Below are 23,985 nucleotides of genomic sequence, written 5' to 3' on the forward strand. Positions count from 1 at the left end.
GCAAAACTTGGCAAAACGGGAAAGTCTGTCCTCAATTGAAACAACTGGATTGTTTTTCGGTATGTCTATAGTTATTTTTACGATTCGGTTCATGATAGTTCGGTTTCGACTGACGATTGTCTTGCCAATTTTACTAACTTGCAAGGTCCGTATATGGTACTTTCGTTTCATGCAGCGATTTTTTGTTTAGAAGCAAAATATATATCGCATTCCTTTGCGAGCTTTAATGGCTTAACCCATGAATCTGATTGCTGAATAGCAGTATAGGCAGCAGTATCTTTGTGTAGGGAATTCGAATATTTTATCAGAAATAATCAAATCACAAATCGATTTAAAATCACTGAAATTTCACACTTTCGGATAATACTCAAAGTTAGATCTTATTCTTGTTTGAAATTGGACATGTGTTTCTACTGACTTTCATTTTGCAACTTTTTTGCAAACACTTCTGCGGAGAAAGTCGGAATTTATGCAAAAGCAGCGATTTTAATTTGTCATAATCCTGTAATTCCTCTTTGCTAATATACAACAGCGCGTTATTTGCCTTTTCAAGAATTGCGATCAATATATCGGATTTCAAATTTTCAGGTAGGGTTTTTTTTTTTTTTTGTTTGTTTTAAATGCTCATTCGAGCGTTTTGAAAAATAATGCGAAATTTCCTGGCCTTGAAAGAACTGATAGTGATAAAGTTTTAGTAGATTTAATTAAAGTTTCCAGGTGTTTGAGCACACTTTGCTTTACACCTTCCATTACTTTACCTTTGCTGCAGACCTTTCATTACTGGTATAAGTATTTCGAGCGTTTTGAAGTTCTATTTCGGCTTGAATTTTACGAAGTTTAGTCTTCTCTAACTGAATCAAATAATTTTCGCTCCGTTTTTCTTAATCAGTTTTCGCTTTTCTCTCCTCGAATACAGTATTTAATAAATCTTTCACGCACTCGGAATAATTTTTATAAATGCCACAGCTTTCTATTTGCGCTTTAATTGTTGATATAGTGACAGATTCCTCCACCTCAATGTTTAATTATTCGGTCAAATTGCAAAGGTCTTTTCTCGCTTCGTTTAAACTCTCCATGCTTAGAATTGAAAAGTTCTTACTATTTTATTATCCGCTTGACATCAGTACAATCTTTCCATATGGGTAATCCAAGCTGTCGACAAATAGCATCACGTTGCGGCACCAACTGCCATTTCCAGTACTCCAAATAAATCTTCGGCTTTTACAAGACCACAAAAATAAAATTTTACATCCTAGTTTTGTGAATCGCCGAATACTTTCGGTTTCCTATCCCGGCCGAACCCCCAAATTGTGGGAAAGTTGATGACTTATCTTTAAAGCAAATCACTGGCTACACGGTGTCTATTATTAAATAGTATATTATTTACAAATATTTACATCTTTTAAGTACAGGTATAGGCTAAACACCTCATCATGCTCACAGCCGCTCAACACAGAACAAACCGGAATGAATTAAGAGCTCTTAAATGCACGTTATCTCCTGGCGCTTTACGCGCCATCTAGTGTGCAGCTCAGTAACCACTGCTGAAGTAGAGTTGGAGGATTTTCTGAGACACGGCTCCCGCATTTATTAGTACTTCATATTCATTTACATTTAATGACTTGTTAATCTGTCACTTCTAGTATTGTATCATACATTTTACGCACAATATTATTTTTGCTGAAATCGTTTTCTTTCTTTTCTTTGTACCTCTAAATCTGAATTAAAACACTGCAAAAGTGATAAGATCGAATTTCATTTTCAGGGTGTGCCTGTGAGAACTTACAATTTGCATCTTCTTTTATCGAGTTTTAAAGATCAGGAAGAAGGTAAAGACATTGATACTTCTCAACTATAAGAAAAAAGCTGATGAATATTTAACATTTTGTTTAGATTTAGATCTCGTGAATTCTTTTCTTTAAGTGTTGAATTCCAATTAATTACTTTACGAAAATATATTGAAGTCAAAATACTAAAGATACTTTATGGCCTAATTTAAGAATTTTTGTTATCATTGCTGACAAAAATTTTGCAATTGATAAACCATTTATCAAAAAGTTCCCCTCTTTTTAAGTTGTTTTTTAAATGGCCCATGTTTAATTTCTGTTTCCTTTTTTTAATTTTATTATTAATCAGTTATTAATACTCCTGAAATCCAATGCTAATAATGATTATAAAAATTTGGAATCAAGAAAAAATAGACTAGAGAAATCTTATTTTAATATTAGTTTATTCTCTGTATAAAAGCAGAATGCATTATTTTTGTTTTAATTACCTTTATATATTCAGTATAAAAATATATTCTTTTATGTTTCTGTATTTTTGCTAAATTTTGGCTGAATGTTTTTGATTAGAAGTCGAAAATAAGTTAAGCACTGTTCATAATGTGTCTAATGTAATTTTATATCTTATAAGGTACTCTGAAATAATACTTTTTGCTTAATATCCTACTTGTGTCTCATTTTAAACTGTTTAATTTGTTAAATTTTTAGAACTATATATATTTTATTGAAAACACTAAATTATTGCAGTTGAAAATTTCTTCATTACAGGGATTTGGTTGACTCTTAAGAAAATGTTTGAATTAGGTGTGCCAGCAGAATTTTTTACTTATTTTGAATATGTGTTCCCTTCAGTTTCTGTTTCAAATCCTGATGCAGTTATTTCTAAAATTCAGGTAAATTTTTTAAAAAATTTTCTGTGATATCCAAATAAAATGTGATCTTGAACACAATCGAGTGTGAATACTGAATTTTGTTTAATTCAGCTTTGTTTATCATTTAGGAAAATGAAACTAGCTTGATGATAAGACAATAAATAGAAATGTGTAAATTTATTTTTATGAGGGAAAAGAATGCATAATTAGAAAAAAATCACAGCAATAAGCTTAGTATGCACAGCATAAACCTCTAGTTTTCAAACATTAATATTGTTCATTGTTCCTGAAAGCTGTTCACAGTTTTTGGAGCTAGACATGGAAAAAAATATTGGCTCAAACTACATTTTCAAACATATATTTAATATGTAAATTCATGGAAACTATTATACATTCAAGGAAACTTTAACCTCATTAAATTATTCGGTTAGATTTATATCTTACTATATTTTGATGTCTAAATGCTACAGTTGAAGTATATAAAAAGAAGCTTGTGTAAAATTTTTTACTTATCAAAATTTCATGTAAATTGCTTCAAGAATTTCTTGAACCAAAAAACTATAAAATAATTGACATTTTCAACAATCATTTGAAGTCCTTTGTTTTTTGGATTTCAGTGTCTGTTTCCCTGAATTCTGTCAAGTGGCACTGTGTTAGGCAAAAATAGTACATATTATGAGATCCTCTTTTAGTAACTGATTAATTTAGTTTCACATTTTAATGCTTTATTTTAGCTTAATTTTTTATTTCAGTAACTTTTGAAAATTCGTATGTTTTTAATTATTTGTTAATATGTAAATCATGGAAAAAACTGGCTAAAATAATAAAATTATTAATTTATTATTATTATTTTCTTAAGTATTGTGCAATGATTCCTTTCTTTACATATAAAAGTATTTAATTATCGTTATGAATTATAAGAAAATAACTAATTTCAAAATAATATAATGTTAAAAAATATTATTTTGCCGGGTTTCTCAAATAAAATTTAACAGGTTAAATGAATAATTAATGTAAAGATGTATAATAAATAAGCAATTAATTATTTATGTAATAATAATTTTAATGCCTCAGGGGGAACATATGTTTCCATACATGCAATAGTTGTAATATTTTATTATTCATGGAATTTATATCTTTTAATTTTTTTTTTAACTTGGCAAATACCATTTTTAATCCCCTAACTGCACCCACCCACTCAGCCTAATGAACCTAGGAAAAGGCTTAGTTCAGCTGTTTTATCTTTTTCTTTTCTTAAATATTTAATAAAGAACTTTGGATAATGGTAGAAATCATAAATAGTTATTTTTGCCATTAATGATTTCTTTCTTAATGAGAGTGTTATAAATGTGTTAAAGAATAAAATGTTTCTTCCTTAAAATCTATTTTAGGATATTCTCTTCTCACAAATAATTTTATTTCAGGAAACTGGTCATTCATTTACAGCAGCAATTGATCCCTTATTCCAGTTTTATTGCTATCATGGCGAATTTGATAATGCTTTGTATCTCAGTAAGATTTTTCATAATTTCTTATTTAAATATTTTATCAAATGTATCATTAGTACATTTTCATGACTTTTAATTAAATTAGTTTTATATTTGCATCAAAAAACAAGTTTTTTCACCTTGAAAATAAATTTAACAACTTGAAATTACTGATATACATCAGTAATAAAATGTGTCGTATGTATACATTTTCATCATAATTAAGTGCTATTTCATTTGATAACGTGTATTGCAAAGACTTCTTTAAATCTTCGATAAAAATAATTTGCCTGTTTTCAAAAGGAAACAAATATATTGTGCAATCAAAATCTAAAATTCATTAAGAAATTTTCATTGTTCAAAAATATTCCTGTTTTCTTTTTTTCCATATAAAACTCTCTTTACGGTGCATCTTAATTAACAGAACTAAATTAATATATATATGACATGTCGTATAATTTACTAGTAAAAATAATATATGTCTGCCTTCCTTTTTCATAGGTAGGTAATTTGGCTTTGCTTTACTTGAATTCAATTTGTACTGTTGGGCCTTTATATTTTATATCAACATTCGCGCATATGAAATTAGCATTTTTTTTTTAAGTTGCAGTGTCTTATCTGTTTTTTTTATATCATAATGATATACTTATACCGTTGAATATATACTCTGTTTAAAAGCAGTTTTATATAATCATTATTTTGTAATTATTGTATATCTGAATTTTTATTGTTATTACTCAGTTCTGTGAATTTTTCATAAAAATAATGTAATGGCACATATTTTATTTAAAATACAAAAATATTAATAAACTTTGGCTAAAAAATAAGTAGATTGATCAACTTTAAATTTTGTGCTCTACATTACCAAGCTTGATAATTAATTTTCAAAAGAGCATTCCGGTTTTTTGTATATATTCGTATGAAAAATTCAAAAATCCGGGAAATTCAGAAGGCTGGTGTAATGGGTGTACGGCAAACAGCCCAACAAGCTCACTAACTAATAACACATTATTCAACACGAACATACCAATAACAAAACACCCAAGTATACACAAGAAACCGCTCAAAGAAATCTTCGCGTAACTATTCTTACCTCTCGAACATCTGCTATTCTCTACTGATTGCTCGCTACTTTCCTGCCGACTCTTTACTGACTCAATACTGATTACACAACTCGTCAATTAACTCAATACTGATCGACTTCAATTCTGTCTCAAGGTTTTTCGTAATTTCCGGGATTGGGCATAGAAGGTTCTTGTAAGATTCTCATGATTTGCGTCCTAATGAATTTAACGCCAACATTCTTGCGATTTCTAGTATGTTCGGTTTTGTTGCCAAATGGTAAGCCAAGATCGCGAATCGTTGACTTGGAATCCAATATATCTATTTGCAAAACTGTCTTCCTTATTAGGAGACTTGTGCCTGTGAAGTAGCATTGGACATTTTTTACAATATATATATATAAAGAGAGAGCATACATCAGCTATAGAAACATAGGAAGGAGGCTAATTTATATGTATATAAGAAATTTTGTGGCAGAAAAACAGGTGAAACAGTTCTTTTATGTAGGAAATTTAGTTCAAGATTTAATTGAATATTATTATACATTTAAGCAGTGGAAAAGATGTGGGAATGGGTTTTCGGAAATTTGTTTGTGGAAATTTTTGAAAGAAAAGATCAAATGTTATTAGTGTTTGAATTTGAAAGGTTAATTTGTTATCTATAGATCGATCAAAAGATTGTTAATAATTTTATAAAATACCCGATGAAGTATTTTATATATGCCACATTATTTGTAACATTAAGTGTATTGGTCTAGTAACGGAAGGGAGAAAAAACATTTATTGGGAAATTTTTTTTAACTTAATATCATTGCTTTAATCATTTTAAACTATCGTTCTTCCAAAAGACGATGCATGCAATCAAAAAAATTGTCTTAGTAAAGATTGTTTGTAGTGATTTATTTTAGATTAATTTTTAATTTTAGTAATTTTGTGAAATGTACAGGCTTTTATTGATTTTTTTTATGATTCACGATATCCACGTTTTCACACAATGTTCTTTAATAATATGCAATACACTTTATAAATACTGTCAGAATTACTTCAATGTAATAGATTGGAACCCGAGCATTTATACTTGACTAAATGCTAATATTATCCCACTATTTTATAATTCATAGAATTTGTATTTTTTACATTTTTTTTTAAATTTATCTAAAGTCGGCTCCTATGAAGCCCGACGATTCCTAAGTAGTTGCCTAGTCGGTAATTAACATTTTGTGTTATTCTTTTAGTTTACTAAATTAATGCAAAATCCTTGTAAATCCATAATTTTTGCTTGCTATAAGGGGATCCAGAAAGTTGGCCAAATAGTGGTATGATATTGGCCATTTGTTCCGCATATTTCTTATTTTTCAATATAATTTTATTTAATACTAGCCACCAGTTCGCCAATCTTAATGTTCGTTTAAATTTTAATAATTAAATATTTTACGCAATTCCTACTTTAATAGATTCTTCATCAAAATATTTTAAAACTTCAAATTTTGATAGTCATATAATTCACTCATAATATTATAAAGACCTTCAGTCATAACGTAATATGTATTTCTCTAATTTTCTGTTAGCTCCCGTAGAATTTATGCTTTAAATTAAAGTGGAAAGAATTAATCTGCAATTAATATAATATTTTTTACTGAAACAAAGCATTTTTTTATAATATGATTACTGATAACAGAGTCACTGAGCGTTTAAACTTTATGGGCACTAAAGAATATCTTTCTTAATTTATGTAATATCTCAAGAATTTGGCAACAGAATTTTCTCAGATTCATCATGAACAGATCGATTAATTAACAATGTTTAATTTTAAATGCATAAAACATTAAGAAAATAAATAGAATCGTTTGAAATAATCGGCCGAAAAATTTTAACCCTAACCTCATTACTGTTGGGGGAAAAAATTGAAGCCTTACTCATTTGGCGGCGGGGAAAATGAAAGATTTTTTGGCGGAAAAGTTAGTTTTTAATTAATAATTAAAATTCTAATTAAAAATTCAAAAAAAGGGACCACACACACACATTGGGCTTTATCTAAGTATATATTAATATGTTTCACCCAGTGGTGCTCTAGTACTATTACATCGTCTTTTCGTGTTACTCCAGAATGATTGCAAAATACTTATCTGTAGCCACAATCACTCCTTGACTAGACGAAAAACGTTGGCCAGGTATTGGAGGTGCATATAAACCTGTAAACCACATCTGTTCCTCTGAAATTTTGCATTCATTTCGTCAGAAGGTCAGCATTGTATTCGTTAGCTGTTGTTTATCCTTTTTTCAAGATATTCTGTCAATAAAATTCCAATCGCATTCGAAAAAATCGACATCATGATATTTTCCGTCCATGGCACCATCTTTGGAACTGAAGAAACTGCTTCTACCCACTGATGTATAACGGTGCATCCATGTTTCGTCATTGTTACATTTCGATGCAGAATCGCTCTTCTTAACGTGCCAAGTGTTGTTTAAAAGGAATACTCACGAATTCATTTTTGCAAAGCATGTGTGGCACTTCTCTTGTTTAAAGTTTTTTCATTGCAATTCTTTATCCAAAATGTAACTAATGCATACTTTTAATATCCTTATACTATTAGCAGTTCCATGTAACTTCGTCCGCCGACCTTCCAACATTGTATTGTGCATTTCTCAGTGACATCCAATGTGGTTGCACTCATGGATGTCTTTCTTAATAAATTAAATGTTTTTACGACCACGTTAAACTTGGTCGCCCATTTCTGTGTTCTGGATATTGAAGAATCACCGTACACATTTACGATCCACGAATGAATTTCTGTTGGCGTTATTAAAACTTTTATGACGAATTTTATCACTACACGAATCGCGTTTTCCCAACAACACATGCGGCACAGTTGAGGTAAACGAATACTTATAGCCGAATGAATTGCAATTTCACATTGCTTCTACTGTAAATTAATAACACCGTCAAGGGGAGATCATGCGAACACTGCTTCTCTCATATTTTGCTAAATTAGTATGTCGTTTGAAATACACCTAATATCTGGGGAATTTTGCATTGTCCTACGACCTACTATGAGATTTTCTCTAAATTAAGCTACTTATTTTTAATTTTTCGTAATTTCTATAACTCTTCTACGATATTATGTTGCTAACCTTCTGTAAATTTTGCTATTGCATTTTAAAATTTTGAGCGGCGTACATTAATATGTCTATAATGCATTGGTGAAATTATTTATTATTAAAACTTTAAAATAAAAATTTTATTTCATTCTTATTGGAAAGGAGAAAACATACTGATAAGGAAATAATCAATACAGTTCATGATTAATCGCCATGTAATTGAAGTTATTCTTTTTTCACCATGCAGTTGAAAAATACCCAGTGAGTGTTCATCCAAGCTTCTCATTAGAAAATTATCTCAACATTTGCAAAAACATCAAGAATTATTCAAAAGCATGTCTTAAGGTATTGTGTTTCCTTTCAACATTTTACCTTCTATTTGTTTAATTAAAATATCTAAGTTTTAGAACCTATGGATGCTGTGCTTCATGATTTATCTGTGGAATTTTTGTATAAGCTATGATCTACTAACCATGGATTATAATTGTTTAATTGCAGTATCATTAAAATGGGCAGTTGCTATTTAAGTTAATTTTTGAAGGAATGATATGAATTTCAAAGCTCATTTTAAAAATTGAATGCATGCTATTGCTTTGATTGAAATTTTAATGAGTAAATTTTTGATATTCTGAAAAATGTGCTATATGACTGATGTAAATATGTAATTTGGAAACTTTTTCTTTGAAAAGACGAAAAAGAAAAGTAAATGTTTCTCTCCTTTTTATATATATATATAGGTTTTAAACCATCTCCTGCAAAATGTTGGAGTACCTGCTCAGGATCCTGAAGGTATTTTTTTTTTTGATTAAAACAATTTTTTTGCATTCTTTTAATTCTTTATTTGTAGCCTAAACAATTTAAGATATTAACTTTTAAGAAATTTTATATTGACAGATTTTATTTGTATGTATCGAAATCAGCTATGTCGAAAGTAAAAATTATCTTAAATGTCTTAAAATTTATATAATTTTATTTTCTTCTATGCCTGTAATCTAATTGCAGTTTAGGTATTTTATTGCCATCTATTAAATGCAGTAGTATGTCTAATAGTATGACATGTTAAAAGACACTATATTCTACTTACATATTAATTTCTTTAATCAAATATTTTCCTGAGTATTAGTTGTTTAATGGAGTTACTTGTCAAATTTATTAAAAACCTCAAATTCACACCAATATGTAATGTCGTAAAGTTTACTTCATTTTAATTTAAAAGAGTCAGGAAAAAGTGAATGGAATTCATATAACGTTTCCCCTCTTTTTTCCTGTGTTAATTGGCATTCAGACCAGTTGTAATATCTCCCGTTTCCCAAACATAGTTAAGTGCATACGGACCTCCAGATGTGGATCCTTTTCACAAGGAGAGTCATTGTGTCTAGCCAATTGTTACTATATCCAGGTGTAGGAAAACAAGTGTGTAGCCCGTCGTTTCAAATAGATCCATCATGTCTTAAAGGAAGAGGAACGCCAAAACATCCAGATGCTAAGCTTTTTTCCTTATGAAGAGGCTCCTCAAATCAACTAGAAACGATCAAACATCAGCAAGTGTTGTAATTAAGTGTCAAACCCATGTGCTCTTCAGTCGGTGTGCTGCAAATTGATTGTAATTAACATGTGCTCAAGAGGCGGTCGACCATGAAGATGGATCCTTAAGAAACACTGTCTCCATCAAGTTGAGACCATTGAGGAAGCGTTGCTGAAGGCTATTGGATGATAGGGAACTCTAGTTCACCAATCAGAAACCGGAGACGGATGGAAATAAAATGCGGTATTTTTTTTCCCCCAGAGAAGAGGAGAGAAAGGCTTCGAATTGGAATTCGGAGAGACGTGGGTGTGGTGAGACGTTCCTGATTTTTTTAGATGCCTTGATTTGTGTTTCTGTGTTATTTTCCACGGGATAAAGATCTGTGGATTTCTGGAGCGGCTTTGGAGTTGTCGTTTACAGCTAACAGTCTGTTAACTTTTTTTTTTGGCGACTTATTTTTCGATTTGATCGAGGAACTATTTCATGATTGAACTGTTATTTGATTTTTGTAAATAATATTATCCTAGCTGAGAACAAGTTGTTTTTTATACATATATAAGGCTGTAAATAAAAGATTTATCTTGTTACACTATTTTCTTATGTGATCAGTCTTGATCAAGATATTACAATATAAAGATTGGAGGATGGAATTAAATTCATGTCTGATCTACATATATGTGGTGGTTGATACGATATTTAAAGAGAAATATTATGATACTTTGGAGATTTAGAAAGTTTTTGAATATCCTTAGGTGTTATTTTTTGTTCTTTATATTGCAAATTAATGTTACTGTTTTATAATTAAGGCTTTTATCTGATGCAAGTATTTTTCTAGATGTATTCTTTCTGAATTCTAATAGCTATATAATATTCATAATACCAGATAACCAAAATTTCTTGCTTTCATATCTCTTAGGTTTATAGTTTAAAAAGCATGAACTCTATGAATTATATGTTAATACTAATTTGCATTGTACATTCATGGGAGTAAGTATATGAATAAAATTGCGAAATTGAATGAGTAAAAGAATTATTAAAGTTTTGAACGTCAGTTGCATTAATAATGTTTTGAACATCATTCGCATCATGTGCTACGAGTTTAAAATCTGAATTTGTGGATCATTTCACATCCTTTGAGGTGACATCTGTTGAAAACAGATTCTGAATAAATTTGGCTAGAGTAATTTGGCATCCATTAGAATTATTACTAAGAATTTGGGTGTCTGTGACCCAACAAAATACCTACATTATAAAATAACTATGTGGCAAAAAAAAAAAAAAAGCCATTAATTTTTGTAGTTTAATACCTTACAATTTTCCAAGCCAACTTCTGCCATCGCTGCACATAAATATTATTAATTTTATATTTATATTCATTAAAAAAATAGCACTTTTTCTATTCATTGCTATGTATTAAAGTTTTGTTATGTTTGATACTTATATCACTTAAATAATTTACAGGGTGTTGCTGAATTCGACCGACAAACTCAGAGGGGTGATGGTAGGCATCAAGAGGATAAAGAATCGCCATACAACATGGGATCCCAAACGTCATTTATGGGGTGAAAATCGCAAAAATATAGAAAGTCAGAGAACTGTTGGAAACTGTAAAAAATTAATATAAAAAACAACGAATGGTGTTTCAATAATGATTTTTTTAAAAGTGGAAGCACATTCTTAAAGGCAATTTTTCATATAAGTAACATGCCAATTTGATGAACCAGGGGGGGTCGTAAATTATTAAAAACGAAAAAGTAATTTAGAAGCCTTTTCTTCACAAACATTTAAACTTTAAGAAAAATAAAAGCTTGAAAATATAAAGAATTTTATACTCCTTAATTTGATATGTAGTGTGAAAACTGAGGAGGGTTTAAGACATTCAAGAAAAATTAAAATGTTTGCCAGGAAACATTGTTGCAACATCAGCACCGATGTTTACAAGAGGGTATTGCCAAATTCGAAAGGTAAATTTAGAGAAGTGATAGTAGGCATTAAGGAGGTGAAAAATTATTATAAAACATAGGGTCGCAAGAGACGTTTATTCTGTGAAACTCGCAAGAACAGACATCTAAGAGACAATTAGCCTGGCGAAGAGAATGGCCCTATGAATGCGAGGATTTGGAACAAGGTTGTCGAGAAGAAGAAGCTTTCTAGTATGTAAATTTTCAATGCGTTCGAGGATTATAAAAGCAGCGATCATTGCAGAATTGATGGTTCGATGAGTATAAAAGCAGCTTATATTCATTAAAGAGCAGTAAAGAATTGATAGTCGATAAGTTTCATTCGTAAACAATATGTCAGATTTCACGAATGACGAATATGTGGATATACATTTAATTTACGGCCGAGCGGATGGTAATGGACGCCTAGCACAAAGAATATACCAAGAGCAATATCCAAGTATTCGTTGTCCACACCACAGCAACTTTGCAAATATTGATCGACGGTTGCTGGAGACAGGATCCGTGAAAATAACGAGGCCAAATGCAGGGTAAGAACGCAGTGTGCGCACACCTGAAACAGAAAACCGAGTTTTGCAGCACTTTGCCGATACCCCATCGACAAGCACAGCAGTTGCAGCTGAATTGTGGTGCCACACATGAAGATGCACTCTTTCCTGCAAGAATTTTATTCTCAGATTTTATCTCAGACCTGTTGATTGGCCTCCACGTTCCCCGGACATCAATCCCTTGGATTTCTTCTTCTGGGCCACATGAAATCCCTTGTTTATCAGACACCTTTGGATACAGTGGAAGATCTCGTAGCACGGATCGTCGTCGCTGCTGGAGAAATCGCAAGCACACTTAGTATGTTTGAGCGCGTCCGGCGGTCCTTTAAACATCGGTATCGGTTGTGTGATGACCTTTGCGGCCGCAGCATTGAATAATTTTTATAAAAGTTTCCCATCGTCTCCTTTCTTATATTAAAATGTCTGCGCTGTAAATGCATGCTGTATCTGTATTTCAGCAAATAAATTTTCACCATCGTTTGCGGCTTTATATTAATTTCTTTGGAAATTCTTGTCGTTTTTTTTTGCATACTTTCACCCCTCAGAATTTTTCGGTAGAATTTTGCAATACCTTCTATAAACATCGGTGCCGATGTTGCATCGGTTTTTACCGGCAAACATTTAAATTTTTCTTGAATATTTTAAAACCTCTTCAGTTTTCACACTATAGACTTATATCAAATTAAAGAGTATAAAATTCCTTATATTTTCAAGCATTTATTTTTCTTAAAGTTTTTATATTTTTGAAGATAAGGGTTTCAAGCTACTTTTTCGTTTTCTATAAATTACGACCCTCTGGTTCATCAAATCGGCATGTTACTTACATGAAAAATAGCCTTTAAAATATGCTTTCACTTAAAAAATAATTGATATTTGAAACACCATTTATTATTATTTATTATTTTTTTACAGTTTCTAACAGATGTCCGACTCCTTATATTTTTGCAATTTTCACCCCCTAAAAGTCGTTTGGGACCCCAAGTTGTATGGTGATTCTTTATCCTCTTGATGCCTACTATCACCCCTCTGAGTTTGTCGGTCGAATTCGGCAACACCCTGTATATATAAATTTGAATTTAGTTTAAATTTTTAAATTATTTATTTAATTGGTGCAAAAGTAGGCCTTTTTAAATTTATATTATAAGAAAAATAATATTCAGATTCATTTTAGATAATCTTAATACATAAATTGTATCAGTAATATGTTTATAAACAAGTTTTATTTAACATTTCTGTAATTATTTATTTCATTAATTTGTTTTAATTCTTAAATTTTTCTGTCATATTTTTGACAGTCAATTATTTTGGTTCTATCTATTTTTTAATATCATATTCTGTGGACAAGATAATTTATTTAAAACTATCCTAATGATAATCTTATATAGTTGTTATCCTTTTCTTTGTTATTATTTGTATTACTTATGTGCATTCTTAATACAGTAGTTATGTGGAAAACTACTATTTTTGATTGAATAATTATTTAAAAATTCTTTCGAGTTTTGACAACTGTTTTGCCTAATTAAATTTTTCTATTTAACATTCGTGCATAATAGTGCTTGAAATTGACGTAACGCGAAGTCAAGTTTGTTTTGATTGGATTTATTTTAATAAAAAGAAAAACACCTCTCTAAGTTACTCCTACTGTACGAACATGCGCAAAGAATAATAAGTTACCATAAACTATTGCCGAACATTAGGATTGCATCATTGGTAAATTATATTCACAGTAAAATTGCATTGCTCATATTTCACATTCTATGAAAAGTATTAGAGGAATGAAGAAAATATATGCAATCTAAACAACGTAGATGTTGTTGTATTTATGTATATATAGTATTTATATTATGAAAAAGAAATAAATATTAATTAAAAGGTTTTCTATTTCTGCTTTATAAGTAAGTTATTTTTACATTTATTTATTTTTAAAAAGCTAGTGTTGTAGGCTTGGGACATCTAAGCTAATGCAACTTTTAATTTGTCTTTCTTTTCTGTCACAAGGTTACCTCCTAAGGAAACAAACTGCTGAGCATGAGTAAAATCTCATCCTAAAATCTGTTTAAATTGTCCATATTTATGAAGATTATATAAATGTATCCTACTGCAGATTATTTAAATCCCCCCCCCCTTTTTTTTTTTCAGTTGCAGCAGGTGTGAATCTTGCATCTTTGATTCAGAAAGATCGTTCATTATTTGAAGCTTTACTTAGGATTCCTGATGAGGTAAGAGTAGCTTTAATATTTCATTAAGGGATTTTATTTTATATTTTCACATATTTTATTAATTTGCTGATATTAATGCTTTTGAAGTTAATTGTTTTTCCTAATCTATGTAAAGGGTTTAGTTTGTAAGATGGATAATTTCTTATCATTAAATCTTTCGAAAAATATCAATTAATTCTATCATGTTTCAATAATAAATTTATGGCAAAACTGTCTGCATGTTTTTAATGTGAATTTGGTTTTTAAAGGTGTATTCTTAGTTATATTTTAAAATAAAATGCACAATATTATTGACATTTTCCTTTTTTATCAGTTAAATTTTTGATAGTGTTGAAATTTCATATTTTTAAATTGAGACCTTAAAATCAATATGAAGCGTTGCTCCAATATATAGCATATCAGAGTACTCTTAGTAGACAAATGGCAATGATAAATCAATAGTCCACTTTTAATTGTTTCGTTGACGACGGATTGAAGGTAGTGCAGTAATGAAAATGAATATGATTGTGTTAGAAAATTGCAATGAGAAAAAAAAAAGGCGTTCTTCTGCCTTTCTTATTATCAGTTAAGTTATATTATAAGCTAAATAACACGACATTGGTGACCATTTGAACTGATTTGGAATATTATTCATCAAGAATATGTTCGCATCTAAAAAGCTCATGTTTAAGGTGCAAGATAATCCCACAGATTAGTGCACCTTAACTTGCAACTGATTTAATATTTGATTACAACATTAAAGTCACACCTCAAATGTTGAGAAATGTCACCAAAAATAAAAAGATTATAATGGACGTCCGGCCCGTAAGAAGCCTGTTATAAGTCTCTGCAATAGAAAAAGGTGTCTCGAGTTTGGAAATAAGTATGTAAGCAAGCCTCTATCTTTTTGGGAATCGGGCGTCTTTAGTGATGAATCAAAATTTAATATCCATGGGTCAGATGGTCGAGTTATGGTCTGTGGGAAATCAAAGCAGCATTTGTTAATTATGAATTTATGTGGAACTGTGAAGCACGGTGATGACGGGAACATAGTATGGGGGTTTGTGAGCGCTGCTGGTGTGAAGGAAATATGGATAAGTACATATATCTTGACATTTAAAAATAAACTTTTAACCAGTGCAGGAAAACTGTTCCTTGGAACTGACTTTACTTTTCAACAGGACAACGATCCTAAGCACACCTCCAAGTTTTGTCAAGAGTGATTCCTCTATAATGTTAAACAACTGCTTCATAGCCCTCCCCAGTTTCCCAATTTAAACCCTATAGGACATTTATAGAAAGAAATCAATCGTGAACTAAAAAAACCTGACACAAAGAACAAGGTTGAACTCAAAACGGCCATTCAAGACATTTGGAGCAGTTTTTCTCCAGGGGAAAAAAGAAGTAAAAAAAAAAAAAAAAACCTTGCGGGGTTGTGTTACGACGTTTAAGAGAAGTGATACAGGCCAAAGGAAGGCCTACCGATCATTAAATGCAAACTGATCTGCATGCAAAAGATCTTTCATGTGCTATGTAAATACCGTACGGAAACTTTTTTTTGTTCCTTATTAGTGGCATTTTTTGTTTCTTTTAATACGCAAACGTATTTAATTTTCTCCATAGTTTTTTTATAATATTCATAAATAATATATGAAATTTCGTTAAACCAATTTTCATTTTCATAAAAAATATTTTGTGTCAAAATTTAAGCTTTCATTAACAGTCATAGCTGCGCACAAAAACTTTTTTTACCCACTGTATATTTAAGCTCTTGAAATAAAAGGGTTTTTTTTTTCTGTTTTGAATGTATAGCGTAATCTATAAGTTTTATTTGCTAACAGATTCAAAACAACATTTATTTTTTAAAATTTTTATTTATTTATTAGAAAACGTAAAGCGATGCTTAAGTTTAATCTTCATATACATGATTTTTAAAAATAATTATCAACATAAATTACTCTTACAGAATAGGTTATTGATTTTTTATTTAAAGTATAGGAATCAGCAACTTCCCAAATGGAGCATCACATAATATTTTCTTTGTGTGTCCATTTATCTATTCTTTTTGTCTATAATTATTTTTATACTCTTGTTATGAAACAAATTTCTGTGTTATGATTTTCTCATCTGATGAAGTTATGAATGTAAATGTATCAGAAATTTTGAAGACTTGCCAATGAATTGCAAATGATTCACATTCTCAAAGATGATGTAATGAAAAATATCAATGGGATTCAGCAGCAAAATGGGTGAAATTAAATTCTCCAGTGGTATTTTATACACAAAAACATAAAGCAAATATAAAATTTGAAATACAATATTTGCAGTTAATTGTGAATGTTTAAAAAATATGTTCCTTCATAAAAAGAGAGTTTCAGCACAAAATATCCAGTTATTTGAAAATGGGTCACAAAGTCTTTGATATGTAAATGTTCAGCAACCACTGGTTTTTTATTGTTTGCCAGTGTACAGCTTCATTTTTTTCTGTTCATGTCAAAACCACCATCACTGCATTTGGTGAAAATCTTTTAGCGGTTCTAGTTTTCTTCCACAAATAAATTGATTTTTTAAGGCTGCAACCTCAATAATTTGTTGTTGTTTATGTATAGTGTTTGTTCATGTTTCTTTCATTGAAAGTACTGTGCTGTTGAAAAAATTGATAGGATGTTACAAATGTTTTCTTCACTTTTCCTTCTGTATACTAACATATATTCATTGGAATTTAAATTTTAGTGGGTAATTTTCTTGAAAATTTGTATATCAGAAAATCTGTAGTGCAAAACAGTCAAATAAATTTATATAGCCGTGATGTTTTGTGCTTTATTGTAATTTCAAATGGTAAGTTAGAAAATACAGGTATCTGAAAAAAAAAATGTTTTTTTAAAAAAAAAATCATAATTTATTAACAGTATTTTCTGAAAAATCTCATTTTGATAAATATGAAATATTTAATAACTGTATGAATATGCTAAATATGGAACAGATTGGAAAATTCTCTTGAGTGGTTAAACCTTTGTGGAATATTAGAAAAAGAAAATGTTTTGAAATGACGAGCTGCTGTTTAGAATCATAAAATTTTAGAAAGGTAATTTATTTCAATAATTTTTCTTTCTGATGTCTCTTGTTATATTAATATAAAGAGGGATTTTTTATCCTTAAAATAAATCCAAATTAAATTCAAAAGATTTTTGGAAGTCATTTAATTTATCCTTTTAATGTGATGGTAATATTTTTTATTTGACTTGTATTTTTTTTTAAAAAAAGAGAGAGCTGTATGTATGTTAACATATTTAAATTAATATATCTTTGTTTTTCAGCAAATTCAGTTAAGCAAGAAAAGTCTTGACATTTGTTCTACTGTTTTAAGAAGAAATAATCCAGATTCATTGGTTGGTATTTCTTAGTTATTTTAATTGGAATGTGTTAAATTTTTCGCACTGAAGTTTGTAACATCAAGATTTGGCATTTATATGAGAATTAAATTTTTTGCAAAAATAATCGGAATTTTGCTTTTTGGAATTTGCTTTAGTTCCAACTACTCTCTCTCTCTCTCTCTCTCTCTCTGTGTGTGTGTGTGTGTGTGTGTATGTTCGTGCGTGCGTACGTATGTACGCGTCATAAGTTTTTATTAAAATAAAGACAATAATTCAATCATTAATTTCTAATTCATTCATATCTTGAATCTTAACTTTCTGTTGAAATAAAAATTCATCATGCTATCTCAATCGGAGATATAAATTTAATCTCTTCGCTTATCGAAACTCCTAAACTACTACCATTGGCGTGAATAAATATTTGCTGTAAGTGTTGGTTATGTCTGTTTCATTTCTGACTTCCATGGAAGTAGCATCTATGTTTTTGCTGAAATATAACACTTTCTGCAATATAAACTTTATAAATTAGTTTATTTGGAAATACTGGCCTTTACTTTAACTTCAATATTCTTTAAATTTATTAATTGTATTACATATCTAAAAATTTAAATTACTTTTTCTCCTGTATTTATAGAAATATCTCAGAAGGCTAAAATATTTTAGAAATCATCCCAGTGAAAAAAAGGTAAATGAATTTTTTGCTTTTATTCGTTTGTATATTGCTTAGGTTGCAATTAAAATTTTTTTTTTCAATCTTACAAACTGCTGTATTTCCTTGTAATAGGTTGAATAAAGTTTATTTTTTATCTTTTGGGAATAAGTAATTTAGTTACGTTCCAAAGAATTTAATTCTTGTTTTGAATATAAAATTTTTTATTTTGTATCAAAGAAAGGAGAAAAGCAATGAGGAGATCCAACATTGAATGGCTTGAATCTGAAAAAGAAAACGCTTATTCCCCATGCCAAAATATCTTTTTAATGAAGGAAGGAATAATAGCGTTTTTAATCTATAGTGGCGTTACCTAATTGTATCAGTCTTTTTTTTTTTCAGTCTACCCCCTCGTTCCGCCCTTTACCTACCTAAACTGCTTTGTTTCCTTTTATTTTTAATTTTCCTTTCTTCCCACAAAGGCAATGCTTATGGGTCCCCCCCTCCCCAATTATTATCAGTAAATTATTCAGATAATGAATCATTTCTCATATTCAGGGAAAATAAACCAATTTTATTGTACTTTTTATTAGACATCCTGCATTACGGAAAGCAGGCATAATTTATTTATATGTTTGTAAAAAAATATTCTTCTCCATACCCTTGCTTAAGTAAAAAAAAAAAAAAGAAGAAGAAGAAAAAGAAATGTATTGATAGGAAATAAACAGTATGGTGTACTTTGTCAATAAGAAAATCATTGAGCATATTCAGCTATGAGATATCAGGTAAATATTTATCTACATAAAAAATGAATATTATTTATAATTGCCAAATATGGGTGCATCATATTCAGGGATTTGATTGCATGGAAAAATTCATTACTCAATGCCTGTTGAATACATGACTGATCAGAGTTTCTGCCAAAAGCAATTTGAGTAATCAGTGTCCAGTCATAATAATTATTAAGGAGAGTCTAAGCATTTCAGAATTCCTTCTTACCCTCTTAATGCATTGCAGCCACATCTGTGCATTTCACCACAAATGTCCTCCTTTGCACTTGAAACACGCCTATAAAAGCAATAAACGTGCTTTGCCGCCTGCACCGAATCAAATAAGTTACGCCAGCATATTGATTTTTGTTAAAAGACTGACATTGAATATCATACCCTAAATGTAAGAATTTTCTTTAATAAAAACTATGAATAACTTTTAAAACGTTGCATCTTTTTTTATATTACTTTTTTTTTTTTTTTCGAATCAACTTTTTCACATTAAATTATTCTGTTCAAAGCAAGTGTAGAGTCAAGGAAAGAAAAGGTCAGTAATAGTCTAGGGGGATTTTACTATTTCCACAGCGCTTCCAAGGGAATTTAAAGTTTCTTTTATGACTTTTAATGAGTGAAAAGCGACTTTTCATTTGTTCCATTTCTTTATCTACCATGATTTCAATATCTAGTTATTAAAACATGCGTTAATTACTTGAGTAATATATTTTTCTACTTGATCAATTATGTAAAAAAGAATTTTCAACTTCAATTTATTGGACATTCTCAGTCGTAAATATGTGAATGGGGAAGCTGGGGATAGGATCTTTCATTATATATTTCCTCAGCTGATTAATTTTTTTGACTCTGAATCAACTTTAATCTCTTCAAAGTCAACATTGGTGAATATTTCTTTAATGACCACTTTAATAGGTTTTTCACCTCTTCAAGCGATCAAAAAGTATTCTCGTCTGAATCGCTTGAGCCCCTGTCATCTAAATAAATCGTCAGCATTAATTTTTATGAATTAACTCGCGTCCTAGCTCTATACTTCATTTGCTGATTGACAATAAATACTGTTAAGATTAATGCAGAATCTTCTGTAGACTTAAACATATTTAGCGGTATAGTAGTTGAGGGAGGGGCTCGGATGGAAACGGATCTTCGTCGCTAATTTTTAGGAAGACAAATTCTCTGCTCATGGAACTTCTGAATCTAATTTCTTAGAGGTTACTTGACCTGTTAATTTACTACAGCGTTTTGCCTTTGAAGGAGAAAACTCACATGTTTTCTTATAGTGTTCAACTTTTACTGATTTGTGGTCATTTTGATTATCATCCGTATTCTGAAATTCTTTTCCTTAAGGGGTTGCATTTTGGTAACTTTTTCGTACTTGGCTGATTTCATACTTGCTTTTATCCTTGCTCCCACTAACTAGTTCATTCACATACTCGATTTCAAAATTTGATGTTTCACCGTTATTTTGCCTGTTTGTCATTTATGTTAATTTTTCTACCTCTCTCAATATGTGTTACATCACTATCTCTCTCGCTTTTTCTTGCTCGAATTTCACTTTTACATTATCTACAATAACATGTCACTTACTTTCAGAAAGTGTTAAGTCTTTGATAACTACAAATAGCTTCCTCTCTGAATCCTGGAACTCCCTCATCTATAAACGGAATGTACATCAGCATTTTATAGCATATTAGAACATCTGTCTGGTATTTATTCGCTTCTTCACTAAATTTGTAATTTTATTTTCCATTGATTCATCAACCATATCCAAACGGGGGTTGCTCGCCTTTAACGCCAAATTGGCATCAAGAGTCGGGGTCTGCCCTTCTGCTAGTATTCTGAAAAGAACTAGTCAGATTAGGAATCAAAGAAATATTGCAGCTGCTTCCCAGCAATCCTATCTATTGATGAAGTGTAGTTATCTCGTAGGTTGATGATGTTGTTCCGTTATCTCCGATATTGCAGAGCTGGTACACAGTCACGAAGGTGATTATCTAAGGAGCAGGTTTAAAACACAGCCCTCTCGTTTGAAATCTCAAATACGAATTTTCACGTGCCAGGACATAAATTGCAGTAATTAAACAAAGGTCATCTAAAAGAGAATTGTTTGCTCTTTCAGATGGTATATAAATCATTTGTGTTTGATTATTATTTCAGAAATTAATATCGAAAAATTGAACAAAAACACCAAAATTTGATTTGATTATTGTTAATTAATATTATTATTAATTATTGTTATTGTTAGGATTTAAAATTAAACAATGTCAATTAATATAGTGCTGTAATATTATTGATATGTTATTTCTGTTTCTGTTTTAGCACTTGCAAATCATGTATGATATTTTTCCAATAAATTTTTCCTGAAATTTATTTATTTTTTTCTGCAGATATCAAGCTCAATAACAGAAGAAAAGGAAGAACTGAAATTATTAAAAGTAATGTTCTATTTGGTTTTATTTATCAGATTTTTAAGTTGTATTTTACTCTCCCCCCCCCCCCAGAAAAGTAATATGCAATAAGGGAATTCTGTTGACATATAAGTAAATTGATTTGTTTATTTAAAATTGCATGGCTCATGACAGAAGAACTAGACGTTTCTATTTAAAGGCTATCAAAACGAATGGGATGTTTTTAAATTTTTCCATTGGAAGATAATGTCTTTGATATATATAATATAAATTTCGTTAATGATTTTTGAAGTCAACTTTATAGCACTAAATTCAGAATTGTATATTTATTTTAGATTTATTTGCTTTTTAATTCAGTTTTGCTTATGTTTAAATAGGCATTTTGCTGTACAGCTTTCCTGAGCGATTGTATAGTATTGATAACTAACAACTGCTTATATATTTTATTTATTTTTATTTTCACTGTATTGATATTTTATTCTTTATGAAGGAAAAGGGTTTATCTGCTCAGCGATACCTTTTGGAGTGTCTCTCTTCTCACCTGAAAGAAAGGGTAATGTTTAGAATTACTATTTTTGTTGAATATGTGTTATTTAGACGTAATTGCCTTTTTTAATTGCTGATGGCCCTGTAGCTTTTGTTAGAAATATTAATGTAGTTTAAAATTAATTTTAAAGTTGTAGCATTATATATTTGGCATTCTGTGGAGTATTTGCAATTTTCATTACTTGCTCATTTTGTAATACTTAGTGTCTGTATCCTAAAGGGTTCTTACGATGAATGAAAATTCCTTCACTTTTATTTTGCTGTACTCGGGATTCTAGAGAAGTACTTGATTTTTTTTTGTCAGGTCCTTGAAAAGTCGTAGAAAAAGGCACGAAAGGTGCATCCATCTTCGATTCGCAGACCAAAGGGGGGGAAAAACCCTATTCTAAAAAGGTTACTCTGTGATTTTATGACAATTATAATAGTCAATTTTCTGAAAAAAGAAATGGAAATTAAATACAAAATCAACATTCAGTCTAATCACATTTTTCGATGACCGTTACGCTAGAGGACACTACTGTTTAATGATTTTGAAAAATTGTCGCCACTGTGTAAGATTTTTTTCTTTTTCAAATTCTATTTCATCACATTTTTATGACAATCAACTTTATTATACCATCTTAAATCGTAGAACTATTTTGAATATAATTTTTTTCTCACTGAATTTGGAAAGATAGAAAAGTACTTGTAGTCATTTTTTGAAAAATATTGCAGGTATCCATCTAATGTTTTTGTTAGTTATTTCCTCTTATCTCACATTTCTTTAAATGGAATTTAAAAACTTTCACTCAAATTCAAAAAAAAAATATATATCCAAATTTAAACTTTTCCCTGGTTTATTTAAGCTATCTAAACATCCAGTAATTCATTGTATAGGCTATTTAATCAACCTATATCATTTTAATTTTTCTCTCTTAGATTAAGAGCCTTTTATTCAAATGGAGAAAACCGATGCTCCGAATTTGTAATTTTACCTTTAATCCGGTAACGTATTCCTATGCAAACTTAGAAACTTCGTTTGGATAGCCAACTCAACACTTGAACCAATAAAATTCTGCTATGTAATTTTTCTACGTTTTACCACTTTTCATAGCAATTCTACTGGACTATTGGTTTTGTCTTGAGAATTTCACCAAGAGAAAAGAGGTGTTGATTGGGAAAGTTATCAATCTCCAATCTTTTCTCTCTATGTAATTTGAAGGAAAAATACAAGGAGCACAACAAGCAGGATTGTCACGTAAGATATCTTCAACAGGCCCAGCAGTTGGAAATAATATTAGTTTACCATTCATTGTATCATCAGAATTCTTAGCTGTAGAACTGAAATTTTCTTTGGGATGTAGTTATTATTCATAAAGTAAATATGAGGATGTATTTGTATTTAGTATTGTCCCATACATTCAAGGTGTTATATTTAAGAGTCTGGCTGATTAGAATTTGTATAGTGTTTATCTCCTTGATAAACATTCAATGAATCCTTCAAAAAAAAAAAAAAAAAAAAAAAGCAAATGAAAAGTCAGTAATGTAATGAAAGAAAAAAAAAATAACTAGGAGACTCAATAGAGATGAAACAATAACTTTAATAAGTCATTTCGCAACTGAAGATATTTTACGAAAATTTCGTGTTCTATGAAAAAATTGCATTTGAGAGAGATTTTATATATCTGAATTATCCATCAGTAAATTGG

The 23,985-nt window shown here is 30.0% G+C and overlaps 1 protein-coding gene across 6 annotated transcripts in view; it reads left to right on the forward strand.

Moving 5' to 3' along the window:
* LOC129958150 (leucine-rich PPR motif-containing protein, mitochondrial-like) overlaps window positions 1–23,985 on the forward strand; it is a 123,933-nt gene that overhangs the window by 58,391 nt on the left and 41,557 nt on the right. For all 6 annotated transcript variants that reach the window (XM_056070376.1, XM_056070377.1, XM_056070379.1 and 3 more), the window contains exons 12-21: window positions 1,766–1,829; window positions 2,553–2,677; window positions 4,081–4,168; window positions 8,554–8,651; window positions 9,044–9,095; window positions 14,480–14,559; window positions 17,856–17,927; window positions 18,547–18,597; window positions 21,731–21,778; window positions 22,242–22,304. In XM_056070376.1, the coding sequence (XP_055926351.1) occupies window positions 1,766–1,829; window positions 2,553–2,677; window positions 4,081–4,168; window positions 8,554–8,651; window positions 9,044–9,095; window positions 14,480–14,559; window positions 17,856–17,927; window positions 18,547–18,597; window positions 21,731–21,778; window positions 22,242–22,304 (741 nt within the window). The remainder of the gene's footprint in view (window positions 1–1,765; window positions 1,830–2,552; window positions 2,678–4,080; window positions 4,169–8,553; window positions 8,652–9,043; window positions 9,096–14,479; window positions 14,560–17,855; window positions 17,928–18,546; window positions 18,598–21,730; window positions 21,779–22,241; window positions 22,305–23,985) is intronic.

This window comes from Argiope bruennichi, chromosome X1 (genome assembly GCF_947563725.1).
Source record: "Argiope bruennichi chromosome X1, qqArgBrue1.1, whole genome shotgun sequence".
NCBI lineage: Eukaryota > Metazoa > Arthropoda > Arachnida > Araneae > Araneidae > Argiope > Argiope bruennichi.